The sequence below is a fragment of the Terrapene carolina genome, unplaced genomic scaffold (assembly GCF_002925995.2).
Source record: "Terrapene carolina triunguis isolate 2854851 unplaced genomic scaffold, T_m_triunguis-2.0 Scaffold833, whole genome shotgun sequence".
Classification (NCBI taxonomy): Eukaryota; Metazoa; Chordata; order Testudines; family Emydidae; genus Terrapene; species Terrapene triunguis.
This window is the reverse complement of record NW_020665184.1, coordinates 4,112,218-4,125,988: the sequence shown is the minus strand read 5'-3', so window position 1 is coordinate 4,125,988 and position 13,771 is coordinate 4,112,218. Positions and strand designations below refer to the sequence as shown.

Genomic DNA, 13,771 nt, shown 5'->3' with positions numbered 1-13,771 from the left:
CATTTCAGCAGGATCAATTCCAAAGGCTGTTTTGGAATGTATGTGCACAAATAAGATGACCACCCTCTTTCCAAATGCTTTTTTTGCTCTGCGCATACTTCTAACACTTCCTGTAACAGTTGCCAGTGGAGAACGCAGCTTCTCCAAGCTGAAGTTAATTAAAACACAGCTACGCTCCACAATGACACAGGAGAGGCTGGTTGGCCTTGCAACCATCTCAATAGAGCATGAGCTGGCCCAGACTGTGGACCTTCAGGAAGCAGTTCAAATCTTGGCAACCAAGAAGGCACGGAAAGCACCACTTTGATTATTCAAACAGATAAAAATGCCAGTGTTTACTATGCAGACAAGAAAAGTTACATTTGCTGTTCAGGGGTTTGAAAAGTAAGTGTTACTTAAAATTTTTGAACAAGGCATTTTAAGTTGTTAGTTCTCCTTTATTGGGATAGGTAGCAGAGCAGTACCATGAGAGGAGTAGAACAAGAAGAAGGCAGAATTGAGACCTTTCAAACTTTTGGCCCAAGCGAGGAGACATGGGGGCATCATTTGAGCTCCTTGCCTCAGGTGCCAAAATGTTGTGGGCCGGCCCTGACAGACTGAGACAGGGGTCTAGTCTGAAAAGGACTGTAACTGGAACTCTGAACCACAGAAGCTTTGCAAACTGCCCACAGCAATATCTAGCGTGAGAAATACTATTTGTAACCAATTTCTTTAGTGAAACTAGCTTAGTTTGTGTGTTTTATTTCATTTGCTTAATCTGCTTTGTTCTGTATGTTACCCCTTTTACCACTTAAAATCTGCCTTTTATAGTTAATAAAATTTGTTGATCATTAAATCCAGTTTCTGTAATTTCTAATGGGGGGGAGGGGGAGAAGTGTGCACATCTCTTTCCACACTGAGGGAGGGGGCGAATTTCATAGTACATCTTTGGGTCTGCACTCCAAGGGAGTCAAGTATCAGAGGGGTAGCCGTGTTAGTCTGAATCTGTAAAAAGTAACAGAGGGTCCTGTGGCACCTTTAAGACTAACAGAAGTATTGGGAGCATAAGCTTTCGTGGGTAAGAACCTCACTTCTTCAGATGCTCCAAGGGAGGTGGACATCTGAGTGCTGGAGCAAGTCCCTTAAGCTGATTCTTCCCAGAGCGGGTTGCAGCTGGGCGTGTCCCTGCCTGTGTGTGTTAGAGGAGGTTTTAAAGAGCCTGGCTCAGCAAGACAGGCTAAAGGGGGCCCATGCTGGCAGAACAGGTAGACTCGGTGGTATCTAGGCACATCAGGTGGCTTCCCATGGAGTCCAACCCGTCACAGGAACAAAAACCATTTCCCAACCAGCTCTAGTTAGAACCTCTCACAACAAGCAGGAAAATGCTACTACTGTGAGGCTTCACTGCCAAGTTCAGAACACAGGGGTTATTCCCTGTTCAGCTACAGCAGCCGACTACAGACTCCATCTCTGACTACTGCTGAAGCAGTAGCAAAGAGTGTTTGTTCAAAGCTCTGCCTGCAACAGGCTTCTCACTTCAGAACACAATGCTCCAGGATCCCCTTCACCCACCCTTCCTATAGGCTGATACACCCTTCTTTCCCCAGCACTAGGCCCCAGAGGATGCAGTCCAGACTCACACAGGGTGTTTGTCAAACATGACAGGAAGAAATTCATCCACAGGTAACATCTTGGAGAGTGGCTCAGCTGCCAGCAGCTTCTGGGCACCCTGCAGGGACATCACATAGGCTAGAGTCCAGTAGGAATAATCTGCCTCCACCAGGTTCCGCACGTGAGGCACAGACTTCTCTGGATGCTCCACCTGCATTCGCTTCCTCCCAATGTAACTGGGGGAGACAGACAGCAGCACAAGATTATCTTTTAGAAAGAGACTCACACTCTAGCTCAGGGTTCTCAAACTTCATTGCACTGCGACCCCCTTCTGACAACAAAAATTACTATAGGACCCCAGGAGGGGGACTGAAGCCTGAACCCATCCAAGCCGCACCACTGGAGCGGGGGAGGGGAAAGAGAAGGGGGCAAAGTCCAAGGGCTTTAGCCCCAGACAGGGGGCCTGTAACCTTAGCCCTGCCGTCTAGGGCTGAAGCCCTTGGGCCCTGGGCCCCAGCAAGTCTAAGACAGCCCTGGTAACCCCATTAAAATGGGTTCCCGACCCACAGTTTGAGAAGTGCTGCAAGCAGCAGTTAGGGCCTCATGCAGGAAAGATCGGGTGGAATTCTCTGGCCAGCTTTATGCAGGAGGTCACATTAGATGATCGTAATAGTCCCTGCTGGCCTTAAAAAAAAACAAAAAAACATCTATGAAATTCATGCCTGGAATCAGTCAGCATAGGTGGAGAGCAGAGGTGGCAGGTGCCCTTGTAGCATAGGGCAGCAACTTCTGGCATAAAAATAAATCCGCTTTCTGGTTAACAGGGTACATGGTCCTCTCTGATGATGTGTTTGCGGGACAGAAATCTTTTGTAGTCATCAGTGGGTGAGCTACCCTTTCCTTATTCAAATCCCTTTCAAAAAGCCACTTCTTCCTAATGCCTACAAAAAGTAAGTTTATAATAATCAAAGGGTAGGTTATCTCCCAGTGTCCCCTTACTCTTCTCTCTTTTAGACTGCAAGCTCTGTGGGGCAGGATTTATGTATTGTACAACACCGAGTGTACTGCCAGAGGTAAACAGATAATTAAAGACAAGTGCCTAGGGAAGCTGAGTAGAACATCCGTATAACCTTCTGATCTTCTGCACTTACATCAAGTCCCAATCCAGACCCTCTTCTTCCAGGTCATACATCAGATTCATCAGCCGTCGTTTAAAGAATATTTCAAACCGCAGGTCATCCTCGAACACAACTGATTTCTCCAGTCCTCTCTCCACAATCTAACAATTTAGCAGAACAGAAGCCAAGTCAGAGAACCTGAAATGCCTGCCCCTCCTTCGCCCCACCTCCCACGACATGTAATTTATCTCCCCTTCTTTCACAGCACTGGTATCTATTGACTTTTAGTGCTGAGGAATTAGCTCTCTGGCCTCCCAACCTCTTCCATGTGTATTCCCTTTTACCACCGCTAGGGCACATCTAGGCATTACGAGTAAGGTTCAGATTTTGTCAGTTATTTTTATTAAAAGTCATGGACAGGTCATGGACAACAAACAAAAATTCATGGAAGCCCGTGGCCTGTCTGACTTTTACTAAAAATAATGGGGGGAGGCCTGACGAGGGGATGACTGAAGCCTGAGCACAGGGGTGGGGGAAGAAGAGATGAGAGTCTGAACCCTGCTGCAGGGCCCCTCGCCACTCACGGTGGCTGTAGAGGAAAACGTCATGGAGATCTCTGAAAGTCACGGAATCCGTGGCCTCCATGACAATCTTATCCTTAATCATGAGATCTGCAAGACTGCTCCCAACCTGCTGTGTATAAATATACCCATTGTGGCTCACACAGTAACCCAAAAAAACAGAGGAGGGCACCACCCTGCTACCTACACACTCCTCTCACCCAGCTAAAATAACAGTGTCAGCATGTGAATTCCTGCTCAGTGCAGGGACGATGCAAGTCTCTGGATGGTCCTGAGCATAACACCCACCCCCCCAAGACCATATGTCCCTGCTTATTCTTTGTGCAACTGCAAACCCTGCCAAGAGCAGTGGGAATGCTGGAAATGGTAGAACCATGGCAGGAGCACAAATTGAAAAAGTCCTGGCTTGGCTATCACACCCAAACAGAACAAGTGTCCTGAAGGGGTCAGAAGCACCAAGATCCCTGGAGCTCTCCTGAGTATGCAGACTCTCTCACCTCCTTCCAGATCTTATAGTGACTCAGGAAGCAGCCCAGCTCCCCTTTGGTGAGTGGACGGCCATGGTATGGATCCTTATATCCTGGCAGCATCTGAATCCCCATGGCTTCCACCTCACTGCTATTCATGGCTCTGCAACAAGCACAATGTGGTTAATGCCTCCGTCAGCACAGAGCAGCAGCTGGCTTTGGAGTCTCTGCTAATGCTCATAAATGCAGCTTCTCTCCCCAAGAAATCTCCAGGTCACTTTATTTTAAGCCTCTCTCTTTGCAGAAGAGATGATGGAAAACAGAACAGAAGATCCTAGGATTACTCATTCTCACAGCCAGTTTATAAAGAATGCAGGCAATTTAGGTCATTACAACAGCTGTTCTGGCAACAGCTCAAGGCACTACACAGCCATTATCTTGTTTCCTCACCCTGAAGAGCCTTGTGTGCACGTGCAGGGAAGACATTATTAGAGGAACTATACAGGCTATTCACTCAGCAGCCTCTTTGTCCATTGACAGGGTGGGATGACAAAAGCAAGGAAGACAAAGCCTTACAATCCATAAGGGGCTTCCTACAGCAGAGAACTTTATGAAGTGACTGGGAAGCACTGACACCCAGAGCGTCTGGCTCCTCCTCCTCCCCTCCATCAAGCAAGGGAGTTGCCCTGCTTCCCTGCATCTCTAAGAGACAGTATCAGCTCTTCCCCATTGGAATATCCCGGTTCCTTATTATCAGGTGTTGGACTGGGCATGTTCTCTGGATGTACTCACTTTCCATCCACAGCCTCAATGATTTTGCAGTCGATCTGCTGTTCGTACAGCGTCCGCAGCATTCGCTCTCGTCGATCTGCCCTGTGCTTTAAGTTAATCATGAAAACCTGAGGAAATAAAATCCATGGCCATGAATGTGCAGGGAGGTCCCTACCACACCCAGGGAGGCAAGAACTCAACTGCAACCTTGATGCATCCTGCACTGAACCCAAGGGAAGAGATACCCTGTGCTTTATTAAGACCTAGCAATGCAGCTCAGGCATTAGAGACTCTGAGGTGACCACAGGAGGAAGCCTGTAGGCTCAGCTTGTGCAAACTAAACACTATTCATCATCTCAGTAATGTGCCTGTATGGAGCAGAGTCCTGACTCACCTCATCAAAGCCCATCTTGTCAGGGACCTTTGGCAGGACAGACAGGTATTGTGAAGGTTCCACTGGAGGGTTCTTCACTAAGGGAAAACCAAGAAATGGAACGTGAATGGGTTTCTGTAAGACATTATCTTCCAGACATAAGGCCCAGGGACCTCTCTTAGCCGCCACAACTCCAAATGGGGCACAGCTACCACCACACTAGGAACAGCCTTCCAAACAAACCACCACGGAGTAACCAGGTACGAACAATCCACTGGGGCTTGAGAAAGAAAAGGATCCTCTAATTTTCTATTCCACGACTGATCTCCTACATCCCTTCTCGCTGCTAGCCTTTGGCCAGTGCCCCACAAGTGCCTGACATGGATGTTTATGCTTATTAGTCCTGTTGACTGACATACTGCTTCTCATTTATTATTTACTTCAGGTTTTTCCTCTTGTTGGAAGGAGATTCTCCAGTCTCAAGGAGTGAGCGAAGAGTATTTAACCAATTAATTAGAGAATGTTTGCAGGCAGATTTGAACAGGAAACCGCTGTCTAGAGCTGCATTTACAGAAATATTCTGTCTCTAAAAACAAGGAGAATGCAAGCTTGTGCAGCTGAAGCCATGCTCTGTGTGCAGCCAAGGAAAAAAAATAAATCAGAGGAATAAACCTCTGACATCAAATTCTCAGATACATAAAACTATTTTAAAACAGTTATCATCCTGTGACCTGGGCTCTCCCTCTTGCATTACTCAAATTTACAGAGATGTGTATTTAAATGGCTAGGAATCAGTCCCCGTCCCTTTAAGTGTTGATAGGGAGAGGTCAGATACTTAACTTTAGTAAAAGAATCTCTGTGCAGCCAGGACCAAATATAAAGAGATACTGTTAACTGTACCTCGGAATGTGCCCAGGGGAAGAAAACATGGAGTCCAACACACTCTCTATACTGTACACCCCAGAATTCAGATTACTCCACACACAACAGGGTGGATGGGCACTGCCATACAGGCCCTGCAGACACCAGAGGCCAAGAGAGGGGGGAAAACTGAAAGAGGCCTGTGTGGCAAGCTGCAGTCACAGGAGACGAGGGGCCCTCAAGGTTAGTGGAAAAAGCAACACAGTCAAGTCAGGAAGAAACACTCTCTGTTTTTAAGTGGTACAAACAGCAACCACAGGAGCTGAACAATTTACCCAGATGTCAACAGACAAGACACCTCACTACCTGTAGCAGACACAAGCAGCTCCAACATGGCCAAGGGAACTGTGGAATCATTTGAGGTAGAGCTTCCATAGAAACTACCATTCTAGCCATCCTGCTTTAACAATTCCTCAATACATTTTCCTCCTTCCATCCAACCACCAGCTTTGAGGCAGATGCTGCTGAATCCCCAGGACAGAGACAGGTCCCAAATTCAGAATGTCAGAAGTAAGAAGGAAAACCGTCTAAGCAATTCTCAGTCCAAGCCTATGAATGTTCTGTTTCTATTGGCATCCAGCACTTACCCATTATCTCCAGCTGCACATGCATGAAGCTTTCCATCTCATCCTGCATGGTGCTGTGGGCTCTCAGTGGCACTGGCAGGAAGCCATAAACCTCTTTGTTGCATACAAACATCTGGACCTCTGAAATTAACACAGAGAGTGAGCTAAATGCTGCTCAAAACCCACTCAGTGGCAAACCCAGCCCACATCATGGGACTGCATAAGGCACCCATGTCCCTGGCTTCATAAGTCAGCCCAATAAGACATCACGTGGCCTCCATGAGACAACTGCATTGCAGGGGCATATTGCGCAGTGGCCTGTACAAAAATGCGAACCCAGCCCATTATATACAATTGTTTATACAAGTACAAGACAAAGACTGACACTCCCTGGATTGTTAAGCTGGAAGAGCTGTGCTAAAGTCACAGGTTGGTTTGAGTTGGGAAAGGAAATGTTTGTAGTCGAAATCCCTTAAATGGGTTTTCCTGGTTACTGTTTCATGGAACGATGTCTCCATTCCTTTTTGAACATTGCTTATTCACTATGGCACTAAAAAGGTCAGGGGGACAGGGAGGAGCAAACTTCACCATCATGGTTGTGGCTCCCCTACCATTTCCTGGAACCCTGGGATCCGCCATGACACCATTGGGCCTTTGTCATCTTGATCCTGAAAGATGTTGTGACCAGGCCAGGCCAGAGAAAGGGAACTAAATGACATCACCCCCTCCATCGGCTTTGCCTAAACCTTGAATGCCTGAGAACTGAGCGTTGGGTTCCAGCTATTGTTCCTCCCTCATGTCATTTTCCTTCCTGGTCTTATTTCTCCTGTTTCTAACTTCTCTTTTTGCTTTTGGCCTAATAAGAGTCAGGCTTTAGCTGGCCAAGACAACTCCACATTTGCACACTGGTATGACAGGAGAAGCAACAAAAAGCAATTCTTTAAACAAACAGACCAACACTGGTAAAAGTTTGCCATGTCTCAGAGTAGCTGATAAGATCATATACTGGTCCTATAGATTCCAAGCAGCAAGGTTGCAAGACAAAAACAAAACCCTCACAAAACCTAGCAGAGACAGATGCTGCATTTTCTATCTTTTCTATTCTTCTCTCTTTCCATTTGTGTGCATTTATCTTGTTTGGTATTAAAGGAAACAGGACTTTCAACAGCAGCAGCAGCTCCAGACCAGCTAAACTAACTTTCTCTCATCTCCCCACAAGAGGACAGCTAATATCATCTAAAAGACTGTAAGGCAAGTGTTCCCCCCCCCATAAAATACTCTATACAGCTAGGAGGGAGGGATAGCTCAGTGGTTTGAGCATTGGCCTGTTAAACCCAGGGTTGTGAGTTTAATCCTTGAGGGGGCCACTTAGGGATCTGGGGCAAAATCAGTACTTGGTCCTGCTAGTGAAGGCAGGGGGCTGGACTCTATGACCTTTCAAGGTTCCTTCCAGTTCTAGAAGATAGATAGATATATATATATATATAAATAAAATGGAGATATCCTAAAAGGAATACGGAAAGCTATTAAAATGAAAGCCTGAGTTAATGTAATATATTTCAAATCCTTTAATTGTTTTTTCTTCTTTTTCTGTGACTTTAAATGGTTAAAAAGATTTTATAATGATGAGTGTTACAACAATAGGAGTCATAGCAATTACTTGATAGGAGACCCCCAAACCATGCCTAACTGAACTATTGAGCGCTGCAACAGTAAACAAGGGTTTTGTTAATATCTTATCCCTTGTTGGGCCCAAGACAATCCCTTACCAACACAGCAGACAACCTACTCCCCTTTCAGAAAAGGATGGCTGCAGGCTCCTCATCTCCCAATCCAGAGCAGAGCTACACACCCAGCCTATGCTAGCAAGAAGTGCATGAGCAGCAATATCCATTAACTCACCTGCCTGCTTGCAGGCAAATGCAAAGACAATGATGTCATCAAAAGACCAGGTGTAATCTGGGTGTGGTGGGTAGAAGACAAGGTCCCGGGAGGCCTCTTTCCGCAGATCAATCAGGAAAGTGGAGTGCACCATGGGGACAGCAAAGCAGCCACGGCGATCTCGTTTTCGAATGGGAATGTAGGCAGGAGTACGTTTGTAATAACCCTAAAAAGGGAAAAAGGAGAGTCTTGCAGGAGCTCTTATGAGGGGGGGCAGCTGGGAGCTACTCATGCATGCAATGGATCCTGTGTGCAAAGTACTGGTCTACACAGGGACTGGAGGAGGAACAAATGTCAGAACCCCAGGCCTCCTCCTACCTGCGAAGTCATTCCACACCAGAAGTTAGAATAGGCAGCACGAGAGTCCAACATGGGCGCCACTACGGTCTTGTTCTCTGCCATCAGCAGGCCCAGGGTGTCTGGGTTTGTCAGGAGATTATCTGCATCCACAAACTGCAAACAGCAAAGAGAGACAACAAGCACAGTCAATTCTAATGCAGCCAGTCCAGTCCCTGTGTCAGCCTGGTGTGCTCCACCCCGAGCCATTCCTGTGTAAACCCTGTGAATGCTTTCCAACTACTCCTAAAGATACTCTCAGGATGTCCTGGGGGGGAGCATTGGCCTGCTAAACCCAAGGTTGTGAGTTCAATCCTTGAGGGGGCCACTTACGGATCTGGGGCAAATTCAGTACTTGGCCCTGCTAGTGAAGGCAGGAGGCTGGACTCCATGACCTTTTGGGGTCCTTTCTAGTTCTATGAGATAATAATATAATATAGGGAGATATACCTAACAACCCTAGGAGCTCCTCACTAACTAGACATTATTGCTTTCTTTTTGATAAACACAGGCATTTCTGTTCCTCATTCTCAGAGCTGAAAGGCAGGATCCATCAGCCAAGCCTGGAAACACATGGTCTGCTGAGCTACAAAATATCCCATGCCAGCACATCAGTACAGCATAGGCAGTACTTGAGTCCAAATGGATTTCTATTACCTAAAGCCCAGTCACAAAATTCCCTTAAAGGCAGCTGCTATTCAAAACAGAGAAAGAGACCCATCTTAAGAAGTTCATCCTCAAGGGAGAAGTTCCTTAAATTCAACTACAGTCCTTCCTGTTTAGATATGAGAAACCCAAAGATAGCTGTGACAGACATTTATATGTACATTAGCTACATTTATACCTAAGCCAGTTAGATCATAAAGCTACTAAAGAAGGCTACAGCCTCCAAGCCCTCCTGGTCTGGAACAACATCTTCACAACAGCAATATTTTAAAAGATGCTTCCACTTCTCCAGGCAGGCAGGAGCAACCAGTGCCAGCAGACACATTTAGAAAACACTAATTTTCATGCCACTGTCATCAGCATAGTTACTGCATTGATAGCAATTCATTGGTCAAACAGAGGCACCAGCAGAGCCCAACTTCATGCAGATGAGAGACACAGAGTGCTTGCAGGGATCCAGTCAAGGACATCATATGGATTATTTCCACCCACTAGGTTATCACCATATATTGGTTGCTGCCAAAAGCAGAACACCAAAGTACATGGATAATGGGCCATGGCCTGCTTGGATGCTGTCTGGCTATTCCTGTACTCATGCAGCTCTGGTGTGCAGGGCCAGGCTAGTTTAATCAGCAGCATTAGCCCAGGTGAGAAGCATACAGAAACCTGCACAACTGAACTTGGATTTGGTTTGAAAACTGAAAATGACTGGACATAACATAGCATCTGTCACCACAGTACCAAAGGCAGGGAGATTTTCTTACCAAGATGTAGTCAGCCCACATGTCCCTGGCAGATTTCAAGGCTGCTTGTCTGAGCTTCATCACGTGCTCATAGCGAGAATTTGACCAGTGCTTCAGGCCTTCCTCATCCGGATAGGACCTGCCAGGGATTAGCCTCAGTTAAAGTCCCAGCTGGGTTCATCCCTCCTCACTGCTTTCCCTTCCCAAAAGTTACATGATGTGAATATATAGCTGGAATGAACTCAGCACAAGTGTCAAATCTGAGAGGTGAAAGGCAAGCTAGTTGTAAAAGCCGCACCGCCCCCCCTTTAGCCACACCACAATCCAAGAGGCCTTCTCTGCCAAGGAACTAACAGACCTCCTGCTTGGTTTTGGAGTCTTCTCCATAGACAACAGCAAGATTTCGGCTCAGTAATGTCACGGAGGCCCCTGAGACTCTACAGAAAAGGGAAGGCATTTGATACAGACACGTCATGTTGGTCTCCATGGACCCAATTAAACCCTTGAGCTAACAGAATATCCTCTATATGCAGTGGAGATCATTGATGCAGCAGAGTCAATTGCTCTGACCCACCAGTTTATGAGCGTCTCTGAACAATCTTGTCTAGAACTGCAGCCAATCCAATCCCGCCACAAACAGTGACTTCTATCAGAGCCCTGACCTGCTCTCCAGTGCACTACTCCCAAGTGACAAGCATCCTGAATCCTCTAAAACAAGCAAGACCAGATAAGGCAGAATTTAATGCTGTCTCCTTGGTGTCTGCAGATTTTGAAAAGGGAAAACAGATTTTTGTTTCTTACATATTCAAAAAATGAGAATATTGAAGAATTTACATGGGACTCTCGATAGCACTTGGAGACCGGCTCTGTTCAGTAATTTGCAGGCAGGTCTGCAAGGTTGTATGACCAGGGTGGGCTTCTGACAGTTGCAAGACGGGGCAGCTTGACTTTCCTATCTAGAGCAAACACTGCATCAACCATCCTCCCATCCCTGGCACCCCGTCTCACTATCTGAGTGCATGTCTGTGAGGTCAAGGGAGGTCATTGGTGGGAAGGAAGCCAGTGGTTAGAAGGGTGCCAGGGCACTTGCTGGAGGGAAAGAGGGTTCAGTCATTTACACATCCTCACTTTGAGAGTTCAGTGGGACTAAGATGAAACTTAACAAAATCACATGCCCCACAGAAACAAGGATTATCAACAAACCCTATCTGCTCCCTGGACCTGGGGCAGTCTTTCACAGGGCTGTTAGGTCCTTTCCAATGCCTACCCCCCCACAGAGGTTAACCTTTAACCAAGTATTCAAACTTTTAATTTACCCTTTTACTGAGAAAATCAATAAACCTGAGCAGCTGTCTCTCTTCCCACTGAATGCAGATTCATTGGCAGGCAAGTTTAGCCAGGTGCTGGTAACAGTCTCTGAAGCAGGGTCTCACCTGGGCTCCTCCATCGGCCTCCACTCCACATAATGATACAAGGTCTGCACATTTATCAGCCATTCTCGTAGCACGGCCGTTGTGTTGTCAGTGTTGTGATCTGTTGCCACCCTGAAAAACACCCAACAGTGACACACTGCTAAGTAGGGACATGAACCCTCCTGGTGCTTTCCCCCATGCCCTGCAGGGGAAGCTGGAGCAATGCTCTTGGTTAAGGCTACGATTTAATCGTGAGTATCTTTAGTAAAAATAACGGACAGGTCACAGGCAAAAAACAAAAATAAAAATCACAGCCCCATGACCTGTCCATAACTTTTACTAAAAATACTCAAGATTGAATCTTGGGGCAGGGGGCATTGCGGGGGCAAAGCCAGGGACCCGCCATCGTCGGAGGGGGGAAGCCCCGTGGGGCATTGCTCTGGCTGCCGCCCGGGGGGACAAGGGGCGGGGGCAGGGCGGGAAGTCCCAGGAGGCCCACTGCCGCTCCGGTCACTGCCAGGGATGAGGGAGCCCCAGGACCAGCCGCATTGGCAGCTGCTCAGGCGGTCCCTGGGGCCAGCTGCCCAGGGTCACCAGAGCAGCGGCCAGTGCCGCTGGCTGCGAGACTGCCCAAGCGCCTGGCTGCAGAACTACTCTAGCAGCAGCCGGTGTGGCTGACCCAGGGCTGCCTGAACAGCTGGCTCCGGGGCCAGCTGCATGGGCGGCCCTGAGATCAGCCACACTGGCCACTGCAGAAGTCGCTGAATCTGTGACTTCCAAGATTTCCCATGACAGACACGGAGCCCTACTCTTGGTCCATGCTGCCTCCCCTCACACCCTACGGAGAGTCTGAGGTAAATCCCACCATCTCATATAGTTTCTCATCTGCAAAGCTGCCCATTTCCCCTCTAGGTTCCACTCAGCCCACAAGAGACCCCCATGTTCCCAGAATTCTGGGCTCTCCATTCTAACTCTGCTCCTCCTCATACCCTATTGAACCAGGAGCCTCTTGTCCTCTCTCACCCTCTCTAGTGCAAGGTATTGCCCTAATGTAAGAAAACCAGGCAATCAGCATCCCAGACACCCTACTCTAACCCAGTCTTGTTGAGAATGGATCCCTAACACGAGATGCACAGCTGTCTTTAACCCTGTTAGCTAATGGGGGTGGGAGGTGGGCATACCTTCACTCTCCTCTTTCCAAGCATACAATTCATCCGCCAGGGAAAAGGGGCTCACTGAGCCCTGGGACCGCTCCTTCAGCCACCATGAGGTGGCAGGAAAAGTTCTCTTCCTCACTCTATACTTAACTCAAAGTGGTAGAGAGTTTGCAGTAGTGCCTTTCTTTCCTCCTGCTGTAACGCAAGCTCCAGTGGGAATTTCAGAGTAGGTACTAAATCCCTTGGGGAAGATACCTTCCCTGTTGACAACACTACCTGCCCAGCTCGTCCATGTAACAGCCATGTTCTGCTCCGTGTCTCTAGTCGCACTGAGTGCGGCTACATGCACATGAAGCTGTTAATGCCCAGACACTTGGGGCAGGTTGGCAAGTGTTTCACTGGGGCCAAGGTGGCTTTAAAGTGCTAATCAGCAATCTAGAAAAGGTAACAGGGCCCTCCTATCCAACGATACCCAGATTGGCCCAGGGTCTCACTAGGATCCTGTCTGTGCTCAGGAAAGGCCCCAGGCCCCCAGCGTGGGGCTGCGGGGAGCAGGGAAAGGGAGTTGCCTGAATCTCACCAGCCCCCAGAGCAGCAGGGGGAGGACATCCCAGGCGGGTCCCAAGCCCCATCAGCTCCTGCCAGGGAAGGGAACAAGTATGTGTGGAGAGACGCCAAGGAAATCCTAGGGACCTGGATGGCCAGGGTAAGGGAGAAAGTCCTGCCATCGCTGGGTGTGTCCTGCTAGTGTGTGTGGGAGCTTCCCAGAGATGGGGGTCCTGCGGGGGCTGGGCGGGGATGCCTAGGGGCGGGGGGGATAGGCAGGGATGATGCCCAGGGTACTAGGCGGGGATGCCCGGGGGGTGGATGACATGAGGGGGGGCTGGGCGGGGATGCGGGGGAGCGGGGGGGGGGCGGGGAGGAATAGCTCAGTGGTTTGAGCATTGGCCTGCTAAACCCAGGGTTGAGAGTTCAAACCTTGAGGGGGCCATTTAGAGAGTTTGGGCAAAAAATCAGTACTTGATCCTGCTACTAAAGGCAGGGGGCTGGACTTTAATAAAAGTCCCTTCCAGTTCTAGGAGATATCCTATTATATTTATTTATTTACGATGCCCAGGGAGCAGATGCC

General features: G+C 48.1%; 1 protein-coding gene across 2 annotated transcripts in view; it reads right to left on the bottom strand.

Moving 5' to 3' along the window:
* Positions 1–13,771, bottom strand: part of COLGALT1 (collagen beta(1-O)galactosyltransferase 1) — a 28,780-nt gene that overhangs the window by 14,131 nt on the left and 878 nt on the right. For both annotated transcript variants that reach the window (XR_003370231.1, XM_024212542.1), the window contains exons 2-11: positions 11,507–11,617; positions 10,095–10,212; positions 8,647–8,781; positions 8,290–8,494; positions 6,409–6,528; positions 4,922–4,998; positions 4,549–4,655; positions 3,787–3,919; positions 2,742–2,869; positions 1,620–1,826 (exon numbers count right to left, since the gene is read on the bottom strand). Coding sequence is in view for 1 of the 2 variants with exons in the window: in XM_024212542.1 (XP_024068310.1) it covers positions 1,620–1,826; positions 2,742–2,869; positions 3,787–3,919; positions 4,549–4,655; positions 4,922–4,998; positions 6,409–6,528; positions 8,290–8,494; positions 8,647–8,781; positions 10,095–10,212; positions 11,507–11,617 (1,341 nt within the window). In the remaining variant the exon portion in view is untranslated. The remainder of the gene's footprint in view (positions 1–1,619; positions 1,827–2,741; positions 2,870–3,786; positions 3,920–4,548; positions 4,656–4,921; positions 4,999–6,408; positions 6,529–8,289; positions 8,495–8,646; positions 8,782–10,094; positions 10,213–11,506; positions 11,618–13,771) is intronic.